The sequence below is a fragment of the Haliaeetus leucocephalus genome, unplaced genomic scaffold, assembly GCF_000737465.1.
Source record: "Haliaeetus leucocephalus isolate CR32 unplaced genomic scaffold, Haliaeetus_leucocephalus-4.0 Scaffold395, whole genome shotgun sequence".
Lineage (NCBI taxonomy): Eukaryota > Metazoa > Chordata > Aves > Accipitriformes > Accipitridae > Haliaeetus > Haliaeetus leucocephalus.
In genome coordinates, this window is record NW_010972831.1 from 1,311,776 (window position 1) to 1,334,776 (window position 23,001).

Here is a 23,001-nt window from a genome sequence, read left to right on the forward strand (position 1 = left end):
GGCTCCCACTGCTTGAGTTGGTGGGGCTGGAAGTGGTGTAAGTGGTGCAGCACATGCTGTGGTTGCTCATCTGAGCAAAACCATGGTGGGGCCTTATGGAAACATCCCCTTGGGTCCCTGATCTGATTTACCATGTCCCTGCTGAATAAGCTTCACTTGAAACCCAAATCTTGGGTTAAACCAGCTGAAAACATTCCTCACACTGGCAATCCTGTGAAGGGCTTGGAGATGGTTCTGTCTGAGACAGAATTTCTTTAAGAAAAAGGGAGTAAGATAGGGTTGGTGTCCATTCAGGGCAGTTCATCCACATGTCCCATGCTTGCCCAACATTATGGAAACAGCTGCTGGGAGTCATACCAGCAGCCAAGTCTCTATTTATTTCCCTCAAAGGATAGGTTTAGGAGGAATGTAACACTGGTGGCTGTGGGACCAGACTTGGCTCATTATCACTGCTTGTGTGCTTTAAACCTTGAAGGGACACAGAAGAGCTGGAGGAATATTAAAGCATCAGCCCTCCAAAGGAATCTGTGTGGGTTTTAGGGAGTGTTTGAGTCTCTTAAGGGACTCCAGGCCTTGCCCAGATTTGCACCGGTGTCGTTGCACCAATATCTCCTGTTCCTCCCTGTGAGATGAGTAGGAGGACAATAAGCAAGCCTGCTGCTCAGCTTTCTAGGCATATGTGCAAAACCATCTAGGACCCCAAACTAACAAAAACCATATTCCAAGCAATTATCTGATCTTGTTTGTTTGTTTTTAATGTGATGTTTCTAGACACTGGTACAACAAACACACTCTTGTAAAATCTTGTAACAGTTGTTTGTAGTTAGTATCTTCAAGTTGATTTTATGTGTGCTGATCATGACTAATATACATCACTTCAGCGTGACCGTCATCCTCCACTGCTGTGGGAGATTTTTGGTACTAGGACAATTATTTCCTCAGCTTGTTTAGCATTTTTCTTTTTCCTTTTTTACCCTTCTATGCAAGAAAACACAGATACTGTTCACTCATGTATTGTGCTTTACAGATGAAAGTGCTTTGTGGTTCACAGACTTAAATAATTAGGTCTTTGCAGGCCTCAGAGTGGTTTACAAAGGCAGCTAGAGTCATCTTCTCCAGTTTTATACTTGGAGATAGAAAAATCTCTAGAGGCAAGGTTAACCAGCCCAGCTCACAAACTGGCCCTGGCAGAGCTGGGGGCAGACAGCCCCTCTGAAGTGTACTCTGGTTTTCTAAACATTAGGAGATGCTGCTATGCCCATACTGCTAAAGGCCTTCCCCCTTCCCCCAACTTGATTCCTTCTCTTCTTGTTGTCACAAACTTGGTTTTTAGCATATGCACCAGCCGCTGGGAAGGTGCCGGGTTCTTCTTCCCGTGGCTGAACCAAAATGATGGCAGCTGCTCTCCCTCCTTGAACCTGGGATCATTTTTTCCCCATAGTGTGCAACTGAGGCAATGACTGCTGTTATCACAAAAAAAACCCAAAACCCCCAACCAAACCAAAACCAACCCCAAGCCCTTTTTACATTCAACCAGAATGGATTGCTGCAGCCTGTTTCATTCAGTAGGTTTTTCTGTGGTTGTATTTCTTGGAAGCATCATCTCCAATAGAGGCACGGGGCTCTTTTACAGGCTTATTTCAGCACTTTGAGAGCACGAGTATGTGCGTCTGTGCATGCATGTCTTGCTGTGGGTGGGAAGGGGGGAGTGCTGGCAAGAGTGCAAACGAGCCGAGTGGGGAGAGTGAAGGCGCTTTCATTCCTTACCAAGTTTTGCTCCGCAAGCTGAGTAAACTTTTTCTCTGCTGAACCAATGCTGTACAGGGTGAGGGTTTGACACGTTCCCAGTGATAATTGCCTTGTCTCCCCCCCGCAGGTTCATCTGGCCGCCAGCATGGTTACTTTTCCAACCAGGACCGTAAGTGGGCAACACAAACATCACGGAAAAGCAGAGCCTAAGACCAAAGTGGGGTGCACTCCTGGGTGGGGGGCCATGGCAGCCAGGGATGCCCTTTGCTTGTGGGGGGAGGCATACGGGAGGGGGTCTGTGAGTCTCTGTTTGCTCTTTGCCTCAGTTTCCCTCAAGTAGCTGGAGGGCAAGGAAAAGGGGAGCTGGAAATGCCCCCGCTCCTCTCAGGTTCAGGGAATTGCCTAGTCAGCACCCAATGGGCATCTGGGAAGGGCCGTCCTGTTTGCACTTTTCTCATTTTTCCTTGGGTTAGTGTCTGAGAGGGGACACCAGGCTCCACAGACCCTGTGTCTGCCCCAGGGTGCCTGTTGTGGTCTCTTCCTTGCAATTAAAACTCACCTCCCTGTTTTTCCTGACCTGCTAATGCTCCTTATCAATCTGGGGTTGGTATGTTGAGAAGTCTCAGAAAGGGGGTCGGCTTGCTGAGGTGAGTGCTGCAGAGCTCTCAGAGGGAAGGTGGCTGTGACCTTGTTTGCAACTGCAGGCTCTCCTGTGAGGAGAGTTCATCAGCCATTGGCATCCAGCAGCCTGGTGCCTCCTCATGTCCGTTTCTGTGACACTCATGTTGTTGTCTCTGAATAGCCTCCCCTGAGAAAACTGAGATGGTTTTAAAGGTTGAAAGTGAATGAGAGCTTATTTGTTGCTTGCCAGTGCATGAACTGTATCTCTCCAAGCTGATGGTAAAAATGGCTTGAAAGTGCTCTGGTGCATGTGCAAAAGCCCAACCAAGGTTTTAAATTCAACTGTATATCTCCAATGATGGTTAATCAATAAAAAGCAGGAATTTACATGGGAGTCTTTGTACCTGATGGCCATGTGCAGATTTTGTGGTAAATGAAAATCATGGGACCTTAGAAGCAGCACATATGCTGAGCAGATGAGTTACTCCAAAGCGCTGGTTTTGTGAAAGCAGCGGTATGGCAAGGGTATGAAGTGCTTGCACTGATCTGCCTCTTTGTTCTCCCTGCTGAACACATACTCAGCAGAAAAATAACCGTCCCATAGCCCAAAAGCTCCTATGAAGCCTTAAATTAGGACAATCATCTGTCTTTCTGCCCCTACCTCTATTGCAGACATGCTTCATGCTCTAGATGCAGTTCCTCTCTCTTTGTGTGCTCTGCCTATGGATGTTACAGAACATGCCTCTGATTCCTCATTAACCGCAGCTGTTCAGTGTAGAGTCAGCCATTTGTCCTGGGCACACCTGGAGCAGACAGTAGCCAAGCAGGACAGAGATGGCACCCTGGGAAGGCTGTCTCTCGAACCAGCAGTGCTGCATCCCTTGGGTAGGACCCTGAAACTGAAGATGCCCAACACCTATTCCCAGCTGTGGAGGCCACAGGGTATTTGGAATGCATAATGACTTCAGGTCTTTCCTTGAAATTCTTAGTTCTTACTATATCAGGAAAAAATTAATGTCTGAACAGACAAGTCAGTCCCAGCCCTTCTGGGAGAGAAAGATCCTTCAGTTCTTGTTTCTATCCTTGTTCTCTTTCATATTCTTTTCCATGGTTGGGGGTGCTATTGTTTACTCCTCTCTGTTACTTGGACATGTCTTGGCACATGAATGCACTTATCGCATTGACTCTCATATTGGAGAGGACACATGGGAAAGCATTTCGTCGGCAGGAATTGCATCTAAATCTTCTGCATTCCTTATTATTGGTCCCGCCACAGGCTAGTCTGGTTTCTGGATTGTCTTTTTAAAGTGGTGATTTGTTTCCTTGGTCTCGCTTCACTTTGTGCTTCAGTTTCTCCCTTGGTGGCTGTGCCCTTTTCAAAATCTGCCCTGTTCTGTGTCCGTAGAGGGCAGTAGTCCTGCCCCCTGCACATCATGGCCCTCTGAGGAGATAAGATATTATATTATTTAAAAATGTGGCTTACTCCATTGCACACTTCCATGCACCTTTAAGGTTTCATCTAGGCAAAATCTAACTGATGCTATTATCCTTCTCATAACCTGACAATGGGGGTTAGAGAATATTGGCTGGGTTTTTATAGTTGTTTTTTTTTGACTGTGCAAGGAATCCTCCTTATCAGCAGTTTGGCCTAGGATTCTTCTAGTTGTCCTGTGTTTGAAGAGGTTTCCTGCTATGGTTTGCTCTTAGTCATTTAGCTTCCAAATCCTACATTGCTTTTTAGGATGTAGGCTAAACTCTTTGGAAGTATGGGGCCAGACAGCAAGGCAGAGATGTATTGCCTGGAGCGTGGTTGGGCCTTGCTCTCTGAGGTCTGGGGAGGGGAGATGACTATTCTGAAATGAACAATGAAACACGCAGGAGAGATTCCACAACTTTCCCGGAGACTAGATAAAAAAAATTGTGCAGTGTAGGGTGTATGTGGCACCGAACAACATGAGGATTTGCTCTTCTCCTTTTTAGAAGGAAACATGCCAGATAAGTAGAGAACAGATAGACCAAGGGCAGGAGCACTGTAAAATCAGCTCCTTCCAAATGCAATGTTCATTAACTTTGATATAGGCAGGACCAAGAAGGAATAATGGAGAGCTAAAAGTTAGGTCTGTTTTAAATTGCAGTAGAGATCTGGCTGTGGATGCTTTTCTCTTTTCAAGCTAAAGAAGTTGAAAATTTTCTAATGCAAGTGCCTGGATTACTTGAATTTTGTCATGGGCCTACCCCTTGATGATCTGCATCCCAATACCTTGGGAATGTCACTCCAGGCATCTGGCCCACTGTCTTGGGCAAGGTGGGAAGGTAATATGGTGTTATGCTTATGCACTGAAGTGCATCAGAAGTGTGAGTTGCTGCTGTATTTCTAGAAGGTGTAGAAAAGGCTGTCTGTTTTCTGTAACGCTGTGACATTCCTCGTAGGCTCATAAGCACTACAGTATAGAGAGATCTGCAGATGCTTCTGGCCACACTCAGGCACTTTCAACCCTACCCAAGGTGGGTGTCTCTACCTGGTGTTTCCTATTGGCTGTTTCTAAATATTCAGCCCATCAGAAACTTTAGTTTCAGGGACTAAAGTGGAATTTAAACTATCTGAATATAGTCCTTTGTGTCAAATCAAATGATTTGTTAAAGTGAGGCCAGATTTGCGGGGAGAATCAATCTTTTTTATTAGATCAACTGATGTGGAAAAAGCAGACAAACTTTCAGGCATATTAACCCTTCCTCTGGCCTGCATTTGTATTACAAGAACGGAGGGACCTGTCTACCAGGGGAGACTGTGCTTTAGGATATTCATTCACACCGACTATTCCTCAACAGTCTTGGTCTGAATGCAGACATGGGTGATATTTTTGGGCATGCTTGTACACTTTTTTGGGGGAAAGACTTGTCTCCCTCTGTGTTTGGACACTAGATGTTACTACACAACAAATAATGGGCCCTGTTCTGCAGCTGACTCATTGTGCAAGTCTGGGGCTAATTACTGAATCCCTCTGTGCCTCAATTTCCATCTGTAAAATGTCACAGATGCCCACCATTCATAAATCGCTTTCAGATTTCCAGATGAGGTGCTGTGTAAGTGTAGAATAGCGTTAGTTTATGCATATTGTGCTAGAGTGTAATATAAACCACATGCAACAGAAGAGCCTCACAGATGTGTCTCTCTCAACTGCAAAAGGCAAGGCCTGGGCTGATGATTTAGCACAGCACTAATTGGGCTAAAATAGGAGATTGCTTTTGTACTGATGCAATTGTCACCATTGAAGTCCTCATTTACCAACAGTTTTTGGAGATAGCCCAGTGATTTCCTATTGAGGAAAACTGTAGTGTCTTGGGTTTCGAAGCATAGCAATTTATAGCAAACGTCGACATTTTTATAGCATCCCCCATGCTGGCTGTCCTCACGCTTCTGGAAGGGGACTTTTTCATTGTTTATTTTGAACGTGCATCTTGCTTGGCCTGTAGCTGCACTTAGCACTTTTTTGCTGCCTGTAACCTCTTGGGCATATCCTAATCTCAAAGCAGCAGCATTTGACTGAGTCATTTCCATTGCCATTACTCTGTGTTGCATACAGGATTCCCCATTTATTGATAAGAAAGCTGTTCCTGTGGCTGCAAGCAAATGAGTGCCTGGCAGCTGTTCAGCATTAAGTCAGTTCTCAAAGTTTAAAGGATTTGTGGGCTGTGATGGTTTGGGTTTGGGCAATTAACTTTGGTGAAGTGCTTGAGAGTGTCTTCCAGACACATTTCATAGAGAAAGATGAACTTAAACAGTTAAGAGATTTGATTTAAGTGCCCTCAAGTTTCCTGATTGTGCTGTTGGGGCTAAACTGTCAGTAGGTACAAAACCTAGGACAAAAACCTTTGACTGCAGGAGAACTATGGTTCTTCCTTCCAGTTGCAATCTGGCCCTGTGCTTGTTTGAAAGTGCTGACATCATTCCTATTGCCAGTGGCATCATGTGGCAGCAGGCACCAGTGATTGCGCATCGAGCCTCTGAAGCTATCCTCTAGTTGTGTAATTCTGAAGCCCTGGTCTGAGCTTATTTGCCGGTGTATTGTTGCCTGGTGCTCAGAAGTGATTATTGACACTGAGCTGTTGTGAGAAGAAGGTGTGGGGTTGCGGGGGATGAAGGTGTCTCTGGAGATATCCAGTTCCGTCTTGGTGTATTGCAGACAAATTGCGCCATTCTGCATTTGTCCATTTTGGACTCGTTGGCTGTTTTCCCTGTTCCTCATCAGTGCTCAGAGGGAGGGTCAAAATTCATTGTCAAATCCTCCACAGCTGTAAAAGTAACATAATATTGAGGCTGAGTGCGTGGGGTGACAGGCGTGGGAGAGAAGATTGGCTGACGCCCAGCCTTACCCAATACTTGCCATGTTCCAGAAGAAATCTCCCCGGATGCTGGGAGATTCATGATGCTTCATTCATGGGTCTAAACTTGCCCTTTAAGGCATTTTTTAGAAGAGTTTCAAGGTGGAGGCAGCTAGAACCTCAAAATGAAGCTCCTCAAACTACCACCAGCATGATGTCTCTTAGGGGACACATGCTATGGTGCTCATTGTTGTATAGATATTATAAATCAGAGAAAGCGTAAATAGGCAAATTGTGAATAAGGGCTTGGGCCCATCAGGAAGTAAATGGATCCCCAGATTTGGGAAGCATTTGGGTGACTTTTGGGTTAAAATAATAGGATGCGGGAATTCTGGAAAGCATTTTGATTATGGATATCCTCTGATTTTCCATGCTAAAATGAGTTAGAGAAGTAGCCTGGTGTAGCTATTTTGCAGAGTTAAAAATCTGAAACTGAAAAGGAAATGTGCCTGGCTAACCCCAAGTGGGTATTTCCTTTATTAGTTTTTCTTCACCCAGAAGTTAACAAGGAAACAACAAAAACCAAAAAGTCCTGTGCACAGCCTTGTGCTAGCCACCAATCTGATGCAAGTGTTACCTTGTTCTTCATGTTATGGGGACCAGATGATATGAGGGATTTGCGGGGTCTCCTGACTCCCCAGTGTCCCTGGGTGTCTCAGAGAACAAAATCGCAGCTGCAGAGAAATGTGGAAGGGATTCCTCTTTCTGCTGCTCAGATCTATAAGGACCATTGCAGGGCTCAGAAGGATTTAGATAAAGGCCAGCAAAGGCTAATTAGCAGAAGTAGGCAGAGTAATGGTCCTCGAGAAACTGACTATCTTGTATCCTTGAACCATTTCACTCCAGCTCCCAAGTGCTGAGTGACAGTCATTAGCCTTGTGCAGAGAAATAGTGTGTTGAACAAGGGCTGTGGGATGCTGTGCCAGAGCCCCAGGGAGGAGTGAAGTGTGGGAGAATGGACAAACCACGGTGGGTTGAACCTGAAGCTGAAATGTTGACATGGGAAATCAAAGCTTTGCAAAAGTGCCCCTGGCAATAGTAATAATAATCATCAGAGTGTATTTGCTGTAGAAAGCATGAGTGTTGTAGAAAGCGTGGGCAAACATAGTATTTTGATGTTCAGAGAGCCAAATTCTTCTGAATTCAAACCATCCTTTTCAGTTGCTTAAACAATTGTTTTTCTTATTGGTCTTTCAGCTAATTTTTTGTCTTGGCTAAAGGAAGCCAGCGCTAAATGTTCTGGATGAGGAGCCACTAGTGCTTGACTGAGCATCCTAAATGTAACATGTTTATGGGTTACAGGGACTTTGTGCAGAGAGGAAGCATCTAACCCTAGAGGTCTCTTGCAGCCTTGTAGGCTGAAGTGTAATAAAACTCAAAGCAGGGGTAGAACTCAGTGTCAGAAATCCAGACTGGAAACAAGATGCATATTTTTTATACAATGGTTAACTTTGGATGCAGTTCACTAAAGAAACCTAGGTTGTCTGGCTCTAGAGTGTCTTTCCGAAAGACATACTCCAGTTAAGCACACGTTGTTTGGCTTGAGACTGTGAGAGATTCTCTGACCTGTGATACACAGGTGCAGAACCAATATTATAAGAGTCCCTCCAGACTTTTTGGTGAGCCTCGATTCAAATGTTTCCTTTTGTCCTGTCTGCTTCCTTATTTCATGTTACATTACGCCATATTTTGACTCTATTTTCCCCCTGATTGCTTCTCCCAGCAGGGAAAAACAGTCTCTTCTGTAAGGGATGTGAGACCATCTCAATTCAAGATGAACTTTCAGGCGTAGTGGGGTTCCCATGTGTGCTTGGACTGGGGTCAGGTCCCATTAAGTATCACTCCATGTCATAGATCGGGGAGTGATAGAGAAATGAGTCTGGTTCAATGATGGTTGGTATCAGACACTGGATTTTGGCGTAGTGAGGACTGGACCAGCTATAGAAGGAGTGTTTTCCCCTGGGAAGGAGCCCCAGCCCCTGTGGGCTCTGTGCCCTTGGCTTCCTTGGCAGGAAGGCATGTGGGCTCCCTCCTTTTAATTTGGGGACTCAAACTAGCTTGCATATAGCCCTATCTTGCGGTGAGAGGTTTGTATATACATATTGTTCATACTACCTATGTGTCTTTATTTGCTGTCTTTTTATTTGCTTCAGTGGGCTTTAGAGCCAGGCAGCGATCTAGTGGTGAAGCAGGGGAGTAAAGGGCTCACGGGAGGGTTGTTTTGTACAATGTCAGAAGTACTAAGCACCCACAGTACCACCAGCGTTGCTTGGGAGCACAATGTTTAGTGGTTCCACAGACAGCAAGGCTTTAACAAACTCATGCTGGATAGGTAAAATCTTTATTATCAGGGTCATTTCAGTCTTCAGGCAACTATGCTGGGCTACATTGGTAAAATGTCTTTGGTGTTTCTAAAAACAATAAATCATACATTTCTAGCAAAACGTGTTGCATCAAAATCCAGCCATTCCCTGCTAAACCTTACTCTGACAGATAAAGATGGATTGAACACGGATCTCACAACTCGTGGTTGCCTGTGAATAAATGATCATGATCTAATTCCATATGCTAACAGAGCACAGGCCTAACCAGCAAAATAGATCTTTGGCGCTGTGAAAGAGCACAAATCCCCAGGCTGAGAGCAATTATGTATAAAATTAGTTAGTGGTGTGGGAGTGTGCATGTGTGAAATTTTAAATAAAACAATGTGAGTGATGTGAGTTGTTTAAGAATAGACCTGGGCGAATAATAGAGGGGTTTTGGGTTCATTTGCCAAACCAAAAAACTGGAAAGAAAAATGATTTGGGAGAAACTGAAATGGAAATTTTTAAGGTTTTGACACAACGTAATAACTAAAATATGGTTTTGGGTCAACCCAAATTGTTTCAATTGACCCAAAGTGAACTATTTAATTTCACTTAAGACTATTTAATTAGTTCATTTCATTTTTAATTTAGGTGAGGTTTGAAATAAATGCTATTTCAAAATTTAAGACTGAAACATGTCATTAAGAAACTATGAAAATAATTTTAAAATCTAGATAAAATACTGCAAAAATTGAAAACATTGCACCCATTTTTTTCACTTGAAACCATGTACCAAATTTTATGTGGGTTCTCAAATAGTAGTTGTTACTCCAAAAGTGCATTTTGTGGTAAACTTTCTTTTCACTCAGTTTTGCTCAGTTTTTTTTTTTACAGATGCTTCAAAATCACAGAATATCGTGATAATGAAAAAAATATTTATTGCTTATTCAGGGAAAAAAGCCTTTTCCTGTTTAAGAAGGTAGAAGAAAGTAGACATGAAAATGAAGTATGAATATTTTACAAGCAGAAAAAGATCAGATAGCAGTTCTCATAAGAAAGGAAATTTGAGCTGCTTTTTAAAGATAGCCAGTAAAGTTAAGGGTAAGGGTTATTATAATAGAGATATAAGAGAGAGAGATTACAAATGGAGAAATTTTGGCAGTGATCGGGGTCTCCTAGCAGAGATGGTGAATTATCTGTAATGATGGTAAAAAGGCAAAAATATTCTATAGGTGTTCTGTTTCATATTGATATGCAGCCTAATAACTCACAATTTACAGGTGAAAATAAAACTTTCCATCCTGCAAAATCCCGATGTGAAAACTGTGGGAGAGAACAAACCCTCTTTGGTCAATGAGACAGTCTTTAAATTTCCCTGAGCCTCCAGTTCCTTATCTGTGAGATACTTTAATTACACTAACGGTCATGCTGAGCGGAAATGTGGGGCTTTGTTAGTACTGGTTTTGAACTTGGGATTAGAGGAACTGGTTGTTGGAAGTGAGTAGCCTATGGTTTTCAGTAGTAGTTTGACCCAGAAAGGGGGCAAAAAGGAAGATGGTCTCTCCCTTCCCTCTGTCCTTCCTTTCACGTTTCCCCATGGGTGAGACCTGGCCTTGCTCAGCCGTCTCTGTGCAGTGGAAGCAGAAGGGAGCATGCTCTATAAATACAAGGCTGTAGGATGTGGTTGTGTCCTGTGCGTGTCCAGTCTATGCACACTTAGGTTGGAGCATGCAATGTTTGCAGTTCAGCAGCAATACAGATTTCCCCTGCAGCTGAACACACTGAAATGCTGGTGGGAGGAGGGACCTAATGAGCTCTTCTTTTTTCGGTTGGGTGTCTTGGACTGTCTGTTCCAGCATCACTGCTCTGAGAGACCCCGGCCGTCTGGGGCCCTTCCCTTGCCACTGTCTTCGCCAAAAGGTGATAATTTGCAATGCACGCCACAAGTAAATATCATGGCAGCAAACTGAGAGACTCTTAATGATCCTACACTAAACAAAACTCTGAGAGCTTCTCCTTACAGAGAAACAGTTCTTGCTCCAGCTTACTGGGACCTGAGCCGTGGCCAGGGCGTACGATATCCCAGTAGGAGCCCTTTCCTCCCGCAGCTCTCCAGACCTTTGATTCCTGTTTGTTCTTCAGACCAGAGGCTACTGGGTGACACAAGTGTTCCTCCTCTCCATGGTTGCTGTCAGCTCTTTGCCTTTCACATGCTCCAGCCCTGTTACAGAGCTACAGACATGACTGATTCTAAACAAGTACAATTAATAAAGTTTATCTAGCCAACATCTGACTCTCATTAGAGGAAACGTTTTGAAAAAACAGATCCCAGGTTGGCTGTGATTTATGGCTTGGGCCTGCTATCCTTCACAAGCACTGGCGAAAGCTTTTGCAAAGGGCCAGAACATAAACTACTTAGGGAAACTCAGTATCCATGTAAAAAGGCTGGAAGGGTCAAATCAGACAAATTAAAGAGGGGTGCAGATGCAAGCCCAGGCTGGCTGTCCCCTGCTGAGGGCCACCTAGGTGGGCACAGGAGATCTGTGTTCGTATTTCTACTGTGGAATTTGACTTGAAATTTCTTCTGTGCCAGAGTCTGAAAGTGTCACTGGTTTTTTTGCTGGCTATACTGTGTGTATGTGTGGCAACAAGTGGATGGAGGGGTCAGTGATCTGGTGCTTTATCTCTAGATTGTCAAAATACATCTCTGGTGCATAACGTCTAGAGTGCTCACCAAGCTGACAGAAGAAATTAGCTGTGCTTCCTATTTCCCTTGAGAGTTTCGAGCTTCATGGGTTTCTTCTTGCAAAGAAACATAGTTGCCTGGGCTAATTTAGCTGACTTCATCTCTGCTCTTCCAGGTTTGTCCAGAGACTACTCTGAACTTGGCCAGGAGAAAGGTGTCTACTAACTGAGAAAAGCTGGTCTTCTGCTTCATTTGAAAGACAAAATTTTCTTCAAACTGGACCCACTCAAGTTGTGTGTTACTGATTTGTAAGACAGTGCAACCCAAACCATAACAGTGTGGTGCATGCGACCTGCTCTGAGTCGTCCTGATTGTGCCATTGCTGGTGCAGAGTTAAAGCTGTTGGGTTCCCAGCGCGCTAAACATGGGCTGTTGGCGTAGCCTTGCTGCAGCTCTGGTTTGCTCCCCCTACCTGGAGATTAACCGAGTGTGTCCCCTTCATGCATGTCCATTTCTGAAAAGTGCAATGAAAGTGGTGGACTTCGTTGGAGAGAGAAGAGCTGCCAGGCAGGTTGTATCACAGAAATCAAATATACTAATTTATTTCTCTGTGTGTATGTAACATTTGGTCCTTTTTCATCCTCTGACGTTGGGTCCTTTACAGAAGAAACATTACACTAACAAAGGATGAAAGGAAAGTGAGACTCCGAGGAGAGGAGTGCATTGTTTAGAGTCCCGAGCAGGTTGAAGCATGAGCTGCAAACGCAATTCTTATGTCCTGAAGCCTGACTGTGTGCTACACCCCATTGCATTGCAAGGTTGAAGTTTCTTGTAATGGCAAAATATGGTCCTGAAAAAACTGGCTGTCAAAGATTTTATTTGTTTAAACAAAGGCTATGTGATTCCAGAATTCTCTCCCCTTTCATATGCTATAAACCACCTCCTCCACCTCTCCTCTGAAATATGAATTTTAAAGTAATCCATCAAGAAAAAGAGAGACGAAGCCTTGATCCCTTGACTTCAGTTGAGCTGTGCAATTTATATCTACTGAGCATCTGGCTGTAGGGAAACCAAAAGCCCTTTTAATATTCTGCAGAGACTCTGGGTATACAAATGAGCGTGGGCTGTCAGAACTGAGAAATGGGGCTGAGATGCCAAGAGGTTTCTTTGCTGTTTTGTGCAAAACTCTGACCTGCGGCCCTGTGGTGAAAGTTGGCTTGTTGTTTTTGTTTTTTTTTTTGACTCCCCTCAGTGCCACTGCAATAATTGTGCTGAAATCATTAGAGCCCCATTGATATAAAGCCGTTATCACGCCTTTCTTGTTAATCTCAGTTTGAGTGAGGAGTTTGAAGACTTGTGGGGCTTTCAGTCTTGAGCAGCTGAAATATGCAGCTATTTAATCATGAAATTATGCAAACGCTGCTCGAGCCCTGCAAAGCAGGAATGCCAAGTTAGCAAGGTACCTGAAGTCAGTCACTCACCGCTGTAAATTGCTTGTTGTAGGAGTGTATCCAGAGTGGAAGCTGCAGGCTTAGAGCCTGATGCTTGTTTGCAAAGCTGCAGTGCTGGAGGCGCTGGCTTCAGCCTTTAATCAAAGATTGGTCAAATGTATCAACCTTTGGATCAGGGTTAAGTGGGTCACTGCTGGCACAGGGTACATGACTTGTTATTTTCGGGCATGTGGAGTGTACCACATCTCTGATACATTAGACTTTTCTTTCCCTCCAGTTGCATTGCTTTACCAATGCATCTGCAGAGGGGGAATGGGAGGACAGGAAGGGAGAAGTGTGCTAGGACAGTAACAGTGAGACATTGTGGAGACAGACTGGGTGTCATGCGATATGCTGGTACAGTCTCATGTTCATTATCTCAATTATCTATCCTCCCTGCTGGAATATTTCTAAAACAAATCCTACCATGTGTTTTGAGGTTGGGCTTCATAGAGTGAAATCACAACTCCTTTTTCAGAGTTTAGGTGGAAAAATACAAATCTGCCAACTAGGAATATGAGGGAAATAAACTGTCGTTCTGTGTAGCAACAAGTGATGGATTTCTGCAGATACAGAAAGTATTTGCTCCGGAGTTCCAGGTCAGAGAGTATGTGTATTTGCCCCAATGTTATATTCGTTACATGTGAAAAAATGATGTGAGATTCTCAAGCTCATTTTAGTAAATCAGACTGCTTTCACCCTGATCAGGAAATTCAACTTCACAGTCCCAGGCCTTGGAACCACCAGCCATCAGGATTAGACACTAAATACTTCAGTGCATAGTAGTCAGGGAAGACATTTATTAGCTTGATTTGTCACCACCATTCTCAGGCTTTCTGCAAGGACGGATAACGACCCCAGACCTTGAAGCAGCCTGGTCCCCAGTGTTTTGTGAGCGAGCTTTGAATGTAGTTTCTGTAACTGCAGTACTGAGCAGTCATCTCTGTGTTTGAAAGCATCATCCGTCTGTTGGTTAGCTAACTAAATGTCACAAGGATTTGTTGGCAGGACGGCTTGCCTTAGTAAGAAGATCTTTTGCATTAGGACGTCCACTTCCTGGATTAGTTAAATGTCTTTTGGGTCCAGGCTAAGTACCTTGGGTGTTGATCTGGGTTTCCAGGTGTTTCACAAAGGAAAGGATCAGAGTTCAAATTTAACTTGAGCTTAAGTAGTTCTCTTTCTGACCTGGGCTGTGTTTTCCATATGTTTTAGCAGGTATCACTGACATAAAGAAGATATTAGTACAAATCTCACCATGCAGTGGCACGTCTGCTTCCTCCCCTCTTCTGTCATTTTGTTCATTTAATCTAACCTTTTGTGCTGCAAACGAAGCTGAGAGGGCTCTTTGAGACACTCTTCAAGAGCAGAGAGGGCTGCTGGACTGGTGCTGTTTGTACACTCTGTCCGGCAGAGACAATCAGAGTATCCTCCCCCCGGGAGCTGGTTGATTCACCCCTGTGCAGAGGGGTACTACAAGCTCTTTTTTATGAGCTGAGCTCTCCAAAGAGAGCTTAAATGATCAATCCATCTCAAATTATGCACAAAGATGGTTTTCAGACAGTTCAAGTCAGTCTCTCTAAACCTAGGGGAGTTTTTAATATGTGCAAGCCAGCAGAAGGGAGAATAGGACTCCATATTTTATTTGCTCTGTAACACATCTGGTACGCCTTTTGGCTCTTGGGAGTGCTGGATTTATTCAGTCTTATCTTTCTGGGGGGATGCGCAAGATCAGAAGCACGAAGCCAGTTACATGCAGACCGAAATTCCCTGTTTTACACACCACAAGCAGATCTAGACCAAACAAGCCTCACCCATTTCCTTCCCTGTGGGACAATGCTTATGGCACTTGCGTATTCATGGGCCAATTCAAGCCAAAAAATATTGCCCAAGACCTATTGCGGAGAATAAAAATAAACAAATGTTATTTCCTACTGGGTAAAAAAAGTCCATGCCAGTATTAACCTGTGAGGAAATCCCTCAGTCTAAGTGTTCCTGAACCATCAGGTGCTTTGTCTGCAAAATGTTGGGTATCATGAGGTGGAAGCTCTATGTCTAGCTCCTTTGGGAAGCCACGCAGCTCCTCATAGAGGGTCAAGGAGAGAATTTCTTTGGAAGGTTTATGCAACGGGTGCTTGGTTGCCATTAGCACTCAAGCAATCTTCTTAGACTGTAAATCACTAATGTGGAGCAGCCAGGCTTCCTGGCCCTCCAAGCCATGTGCTAAAATCTTTGCATGGCTGAGAGCCGTCAGTACATACCATGTGCTTCATAAAACTGAAAAGTGTTTGCAGGTGAAGATTGGAGAGATTCCTTGGGGCTCCTTGTGAAAAAAGGGACAAAGCTTGTTGGGGATGACAACTGAGGCCTAGGTGTCGGGATGATGTTTAGTCAGGCCAAACCCCATGTTAGCTCATTCCTTGCCATAGGTAGGCACTGGGTTTACTCAACATCCCCTGCATCAGTACAACCTCAGCCTGAGCTGCACCTGAATGGTCTATTAAGGGGCTCAAGAATTTTACAGGTCAACATCCCCAGCCCTATAGAAATACCAGAATTAAATACTTCTTCCATGGCCAGTCAATGAAAGCTGGCTCTGCCCTTAAGGAGCCCAGAAATGCACACAGGGATGTATTTCTCCTTTGTGGGACATGAGATGGCAGCGATTCATCATCTGAATATGGATGGTTTTTTTCTCTGAAATACTTCATGCTGCAAGTAATTTTCCCTTTTTAAAAACTGTTGCACTTCAGAAGTCGTGATAGGCGAGTGGTCCAGTCTGGAAGGCTTCTCCGAGAGCTGGGAGCAGGCAGTTCAACACTGCTGCAAAGTGCTGGGAAAGTGCCTTGTTGATTAAATCTCTGTTCAGGGCTTTATCCTCCTCCACTCACTTTAAAACTGCTGAAATGAAAACAGAGGAAAAGCAGCAGGCCTTCTGTTTAGATAAGTGGTGTCCTTTGTAGCAAGCAATCATTTTAAACTGCACTCAGAGCCCATTATGTTAATGTTTGTTCTTGCTAAGGCATCCTGTCAAGACCCCTTTGGTGGTTGCTGCCTATCTGTTGCTTCTATGCAGCACAGTGAGATGGAAATGACTTCGGGCTGCAGCTCCGGTCTGCATCAGCCCTGGGGTCTGTCTTGGATTTTCTTGCTGTCACTGAGACAGATGATTTGTTGTGGGAGTGGTAACAGGGCCTGGGAGTGCAGGGGTGGAGCAGGACTTTACAGAGATGGGCATTTTGTATATTTGTTGCTTTCCTTGGTATTTGACGAGGACAGTATAGGAGAGGGTACAGTAGAGAGCTAAATGGAGTAGTGGTTGTGCACCCTGGTGTCCTGTGAGGTGGGAGCATGTGCCACACCAACTTGCACCAGTAGCAGAACAAGCGTCTCTGCTGGTGACAACAGGTCATGCTGGTTGACACCATGAAAAGTTTTAAAACTAATTTTTTGTTCGTCTACCTTCTACCTATTGGGAACTTGGCTTCACAGTCTACCCCACTAAACATCCCCAAACAAGGTCCATGTAACATGGTTGTGGCTGTTCATCTGTGCAATGGATTTGAATACTTATTTTCCCCCCATAACTGATCTTGAATCACTTTTTTGTGTGCCTTGGATCAAAAAGGGATCAGGGTCTGCAGACTGAAAGCCATGGATTAAAATGCAAAGTATGTAGAAATTTTACATCATTTTGTTGTGTTCTTTCTAGAATGCATGAACTGCACAAGACTAGCAGATATGACCGAGAGGCTAAACACACTGGAGGCCAAGGTAAGGACCTGCCTTTATTCTTCCATTTGGCAAAAATTTCCAAGAGTTGCTGGTGAAAAAGATGTTGAGTTGGCAGCCCTGGAGAGATCAGGTGTCTGTCCTTCTGTCCACAGCGAGGAACACGCTGTGGCAGTGGTTCTGCCCCAGAAACCGAGGGCAGCACTGCTGTGCAAATGGGCATTGCTCACCTCTAGCCTAGCTCCTTCCAATTCCCATGCAGCTGCATCTCTGCCTCTCTTCTTCCCTCCAGCTGCTCAGCTCCTCCTAAATAATGCTCAGACCTGAGAAATAACATGCCATGTGTTGCTATCACGCTTGTGTTTGCCTGGTACAAGCCTGCCCTCACACTGTGTCCACTTTGCCTCCGGCTGCCTGGCTCTCATGATGGGCTCACTGACTGCCATGCGGTGGTATATTCGGGCCACAGTCACTGCTGTCACATGTGTGCAGCTGCTAATAAACAATAAATAGCTCATTGCTCTCAGCTGGATCACGTTGGCTCGGGTTTTGCTTCAGAAACAGAGGGCAGACAGAGCTGTATGAAAAAATCTCTTGCCTTCAGCTAGTTGATAACATGGGGATGTAAAACAGTGATTCCCCTGGCTCAGGAGAAAAGCAGACTCTGATTCTGGTCTCTCTCGCTAAAAATGCCTTGTACAAACCTTACTAACGTAGAGTGCATAACAGAGGAGTAACAGTATGTAGATTTTTCTAAGAACAGTTGTTCATTAGCCTGCTCTTCAAGTGCTATCCAGTCCTGCTTTTTTATCCCTGTTCTGAAAGATGGGAGGCTTTCATGCATAGTTTAGTGGAGACAAATGTTAAGGGGAGACCTTCATGTTGTGGTTTTTTTTTCTGCAAATTGTTCTAATTTCTACCTACTGGGATTCAGATAAATTGTTCCAGTCTAGCAACAAAGCAGCTGAGTCAGTCATTCCCCTTTGATCTGTGGTCCCTCCTGTGACAGCCCAGTCCTGGCTGTTAGATATAGTGCTTTGGTCCCTTTAAGGCATGTACTGCTGTTATTATTCATTAACTGATGGTTATCAATGACATAAAAGAATTTGGGGAGAAACCTTTCTGGAGGGGGGGTGGTGGATGTGTGGTGGTTTTGAGGCCAGTGCATGATATTATGGTAATCTGGGAATTGTCTGTGCTGAAATGGAGTGAGCAATGTTGTCTGGAACTTCCTCAAAGCCTTCACAGTTACATTTCACTGCATGAAAATGAAGAGGTGGGGGGAATGAAATTCTAGGGAGAAGAATTGTTCGAGTTAAAACAACTGTTGTGGTGCAAAGGACAAAGATGAGCTGGATTGTTTTTCCAAGCAGCGGGACCTGGCAGGTGGGTGTTCTTTGGCAGGGAGGAACTGGAGGCGTTTGGAGAGGAGAGGGGGGTTGGTGACTGACCTCTGCGTGTGCAGTCCCAAATCCAAGAAAGACATGAGACCAGCCTCAGAGAGACGTAAATCAGCCCTCCCATGCTCAGCCTGTAGCCAGCTGTACCTTCCTTTGCTTTCCAGGATTTTCTCTATCTGGCTCACTGGAAAATGATAGACTGTTCTGACATCAGAGTGCCCACACTCTGCTGGCTTGTGCTGCTCAGCACTTTTGTCAGGTAACAAAGCGTGAGAGGCTAATGACAACTTCAGCTGAGGCCCTGGCAGGACTTCATGGAGGAGGAAGGAGGTCCTACCTACCCAAATCCCCTCAAGAAATCTTAGCCCAAGAGTGAAACTGCGCCCAGGTCAATGGGTTTGTCTTACAGATATGAAGCTGGTTTAAATGGGGTGATATTCCCATCACCTGAAAGCAATCTGCTCTCTGGTGTTGACACCAACTGCTAGCTGCCCACGGTACTTGGGAAGTGCTGCCTGCTTGCCTTCTGCATGGGACCTGTAGTGAAGGCAGAAGCACATTGTCTTCTACTCTAACCTAGGACACTTGTTGTGCAACAACTGGCGTTTGTCTCCTGACTGGCAAATCTGACGTGCTGTCCTTAGGAAATGCTTCCTGTGTTGGCAGCCATCTGGCTGCAACCTGCTCTGCGTTCAGGAGGGAGCTGAGTCATCATCAGCAAACATAGTGTTGATGGCTGAAGACTGCATAGTCTTGCAGACGTTCCGATGTGAGGACAGTGAGGCAGATGCCTGCAAAATTCAGTGCCAGGATGTAGCCAGCCAGACCCTGGAGGTGGCACTTGAAGGATTTTGGTACTGCCTCAGTCCCAGCCATAGCCAAGACCACACCTTCTGCCTTTTTGAGTGTGGGGCTTTGGGTAACTTGATTCTTGTCAGCTCTCGGTCTTGGGCACAGTGCATCCTGTCTCTGTTTTATTGTTGCACTGAGGCAATTTGTGTTGTTGCTGTGATGGGTTTCCTTCTGACTTTCCTATGCTCCCACAGAGACCTAAGCTGGGAGCAAAGCTCATCAAATGGTTTACTTTTACAGAGCAAAATGAGTTATTTCTTTCTATTGTGAAGTACTAAAGAGCCTGTCTCTGCAAGGATGCCTTCTGCAGCACAGCCCAGCAATGTCATTATCAATCTTTTGGCTTCCACTTTGAAAAGCTGTGGGTGCTGTGCAAAAATTGACTGTAGCAATTAAATAGAGAGTGAAGCAGCATTACACAAATGCCGGTACTGTACACAAGAGAAATATGCTGATTCACACTTTTTTTCAAGGTTAATTTGAGTTCAGTTTGATCTATGTAGCAATGTAATGACCTCAGTTGTTGTTATTCAATAATAGCTACCTCCATTAAAAAGGTGCTTGCATTTGTTTAGTGTTGTCCACATTCCTGCTCTGGATTTTGGAGAAAGATCCCTATTTTGCTGGATGATCTGGATGTGAAGTTGTCTCTCAGCATTCCAAACTGTCTTCTTGTAACGTCTCATTTCACCACAACAGCCTGAAGCGGTTCAGAGGGAGGCAGGAGTGATGGGATGGGCACACATATCCCTTGCCAATGTTGGAGACTGATCTCCCCCTGATTTTTGCTGTCTTGTTCTGCAAAGACAGATGTGGAAGTTCATCCTTCCTATAAGCAAAGACGGATTTTCCTGCCACAGTCCTGCTCCTTCTGGAGACAGCTGAAGTTGAGGAGCTTTGCTGCTTTTCCTCTCTTGAATTTCAGCCCAGCATGACCATGATGAGCTCAGGGAATGGCAATGGGTAAGATCAGCTATCTCAGTGTAGCCAGTCAGCTTCAAGCAGGTAAGGCCACTGGCACCTGCTGTAAGGGCTTTGAGGCGTGTAGAGCGTGTGTAGACTTGTTATAAATTACTGCAAGGCCGAAGGGTGAGAGCAAATATGTGGAAAGCTACCTCTGAAGGCACTGTGGACCTGGGCAGATCAGTGCTGGGTGAGAAGTTTTGCTTTAACAGAGTAGGTTAGGGACAAATGAAAAACAATCTCTTCCTCACACCTCTGCAATGGGGACCAGGAGCCAGGAGCCTTTCTTGGTTATGTGTGAGGATTTGTAAAATGCATGTTTGTCCTCCAGTGGCTGTGAAGGGCAAGTTAAAGAAACTTAAAAGAAACTTAAACTCAGCCATGGAAGAAGAGGCTACAAAACTGTGGTTTCTTCTTTCCCCACTCCTGTTCTGCAGGCTTTTATAGCTGTCCCCCTAAAAAATGGGGATATAACCAGAAATAGTCTCATCTTTCTTATTACAAGTATGAGTTGGTTCATCCAACTTGTAAGATCAGTGTCCAAATGAGGTAATAAAAGTAACCCTCTGATTTTTGTAATATGAGAGTTGGATCAGAAAGCGAGAAGCAAGAATAAACACAGAGCAAATGGAATGAAAAATGACTCATTATGGACCGGTTCTTATATAGCCCTTGGGGAGGAGAGACACCCTGAGACATGGCTGAACTGTGCAGCAGAACAAACTCTTCACGTGTGTCATGCTTTCCTTAACGCTGCTCTAGGTTGTCCTTGTGGCTGTAGGAGATATTTCTGCAGGAAAAGAGGTGAAGGGAGATGGAATCCAGTTCTATCCTCATCTCCTTTGTTTTGAGTTACCCTGCCATCTCCCCAGGATGGAGTTGGCCTGTTCCATTTGTGTGATACCAGACGCATTTGGGTGCCAGAAATTTGAAAGCTTGACTGGTGGTGTTGAGCTTGAAATCTAAAGGCCACGGAAATCTACATCAGAGAGCATGGTGTTGCTCCTGGGGTCAAGGACAAGAAAGTGTGCAGGTTGGAAGAAAACTACCCCCTCCCCAAGCCCCAATATGCCAAACTTTACTTCTCTCCCATGACATCTTACCTGACATCACTGCAGCACCCCCTGACCCAGTGGGGAGCCTCATTGGTGGGAGGACAGAATGAACCCTGCTTTTATTTCATACGAAAGGTTTCTCCTTAGGCCAGCACAGCTTCTTAGCGGGAAGAGCGTACAGCCCTTCCTTTCTGGATTTCCTGAGCCTGATGCTGCCCTCCTGTGTCACAAGACTAAGTCTTGACAAACTCCACCGAAGCTCAAGAGAGCTGCAGTGTCGGGAGAGACCAGCACCGCTGCCCACGGCAGGTAGTGCTAGCAGGAAAGCAGGCAGCTGCATAAAAATTTCTGCTTATTTTGTTCACCCAGTTTCTTTTAATAAACTCCACCACAGAGCTACGGGCAGTGCAGTATTAATCTCAGCTATTGGTTGGAGCTTGAGTGCAGCATTTGATCTGAGTTGATATAATCCAGTCTTATCTCCTGACACTGCTTTTGAGAAGTTTGTGGCATTTCACTTACAGCTTTAATGCAGGGAGATAACATTACATATCTAGTGTCTGATTGATTCACTGTGTGATTGATAAATGACATGCATATTTTTTGCATGAAAACACTCCTTGTAATGTGATTCCCCACGCAGAAGATTCTGAAAGGTTTTAAAGAAAATCTTCGTACTGTGCACAGAGTTTGATCAATACATTGCTATTTATATGAAATCACCCTATTTATTTAGAACAGATTACCCCGCAGCACCTTCACTACCCTGTCTTTTGATTACAAAGCACCATTACTTGGAGTTTTAATGTAATCATTGTATGAAATGTTTCTATATTTTCCCCTTCTTCCAAGCAGCTATGTGAAATACTGGCAGCTGTCTGGGATGTTTTATGGGGTTTGTCTTTTGTTTCTCTGACATGCAATAAAACAATTTCCTGCTGTAGTGGAGAAATATTTGGAGAACAGAAAATGTTTCATGGTACTGTGACATGGCTGAGAAATTGGGGTGGAAACCCCGGCTGCTTGGCTGTGAGGCTGCTGCTGGTTCTGTAGAGTGGACATCAGTGGCTGCTTGATATTTCAAGGACTTTCAGGGATTTTCTGTGTTGTGTATGTGATTGCCACCTGCAGTTACTTATTTTCCTTCTGTTCTGAACAGGAAGGTGGCTTACCTCATCTCTTAAGGTTTCCTAATGACCCTGTGCAGAATCTGCTTCTCCAGGTCCAGTAACACATTGAATTTAAGGAGCATTTGGGCTATTTCACAGGTAGCTGTATATTAACCAGCTCGTTTCTAGCAGCAATAACTTTAATCAATCCCTGTAAAAGTTTTAATTTAATGCTGAGTTTCTGTAGGTCAGTTAATGTAACAAATGTCCCTGAGAAGAAAATGCAACTTCCTAACTGATTTTTACAAGGGTGAACCATGAACCAAAACTGGGTGGGCAAACCGAATTTTGTGTCAATGTTCATATCTGAACTTTGCATCTATCTCATTGGCCTTTTTCTAATCAGTACTAATCATGATTATGATTAGGACACTTGAGGCAGTTTAGGTACTGGCCTTTCTCTCATTTGGGCATGCTTCTGTCTTTCAGAATCATGGTTAAAATAATTTTGTTCTCAAGTCTAGTAATTGTTGGATCTTATTTCTTATCACTGTTGGATTGGAGGAGCAATCTGTTCCCTAAGACTGTTCCATGTGTTTGGCCAATGCTGTAAATTGTTTGCCAGAACCACAAAAAGTCTTTAAAGACCTCCTTTTCC

The 23,001-nt window shown here is 44.4% G+C and overlaps 1 protein-coding gene across 1 annotated transcript in view; it reads left to right on the forward strand.

Annotated features, from left to right (window-relative positions):
• Positions 1-23,001, forward strand: part of COL26A1 (collagen, type XXVI, alpha 1) — a 175,541-nt gene that overhangs the window by 117,823 nt on the left and 34,717 nt on the right. Inside the window, exon 4 of the mRNA XM_010573524.1 lies at positions 16,945-17,006. Coding sequence (XP_010571826.1) covers positions 16,945-17,006 — 62 coding nt within the window. The remainder of the gene's footprint in view (positions 1-16,944; positions 17,007-23,001) is intronic.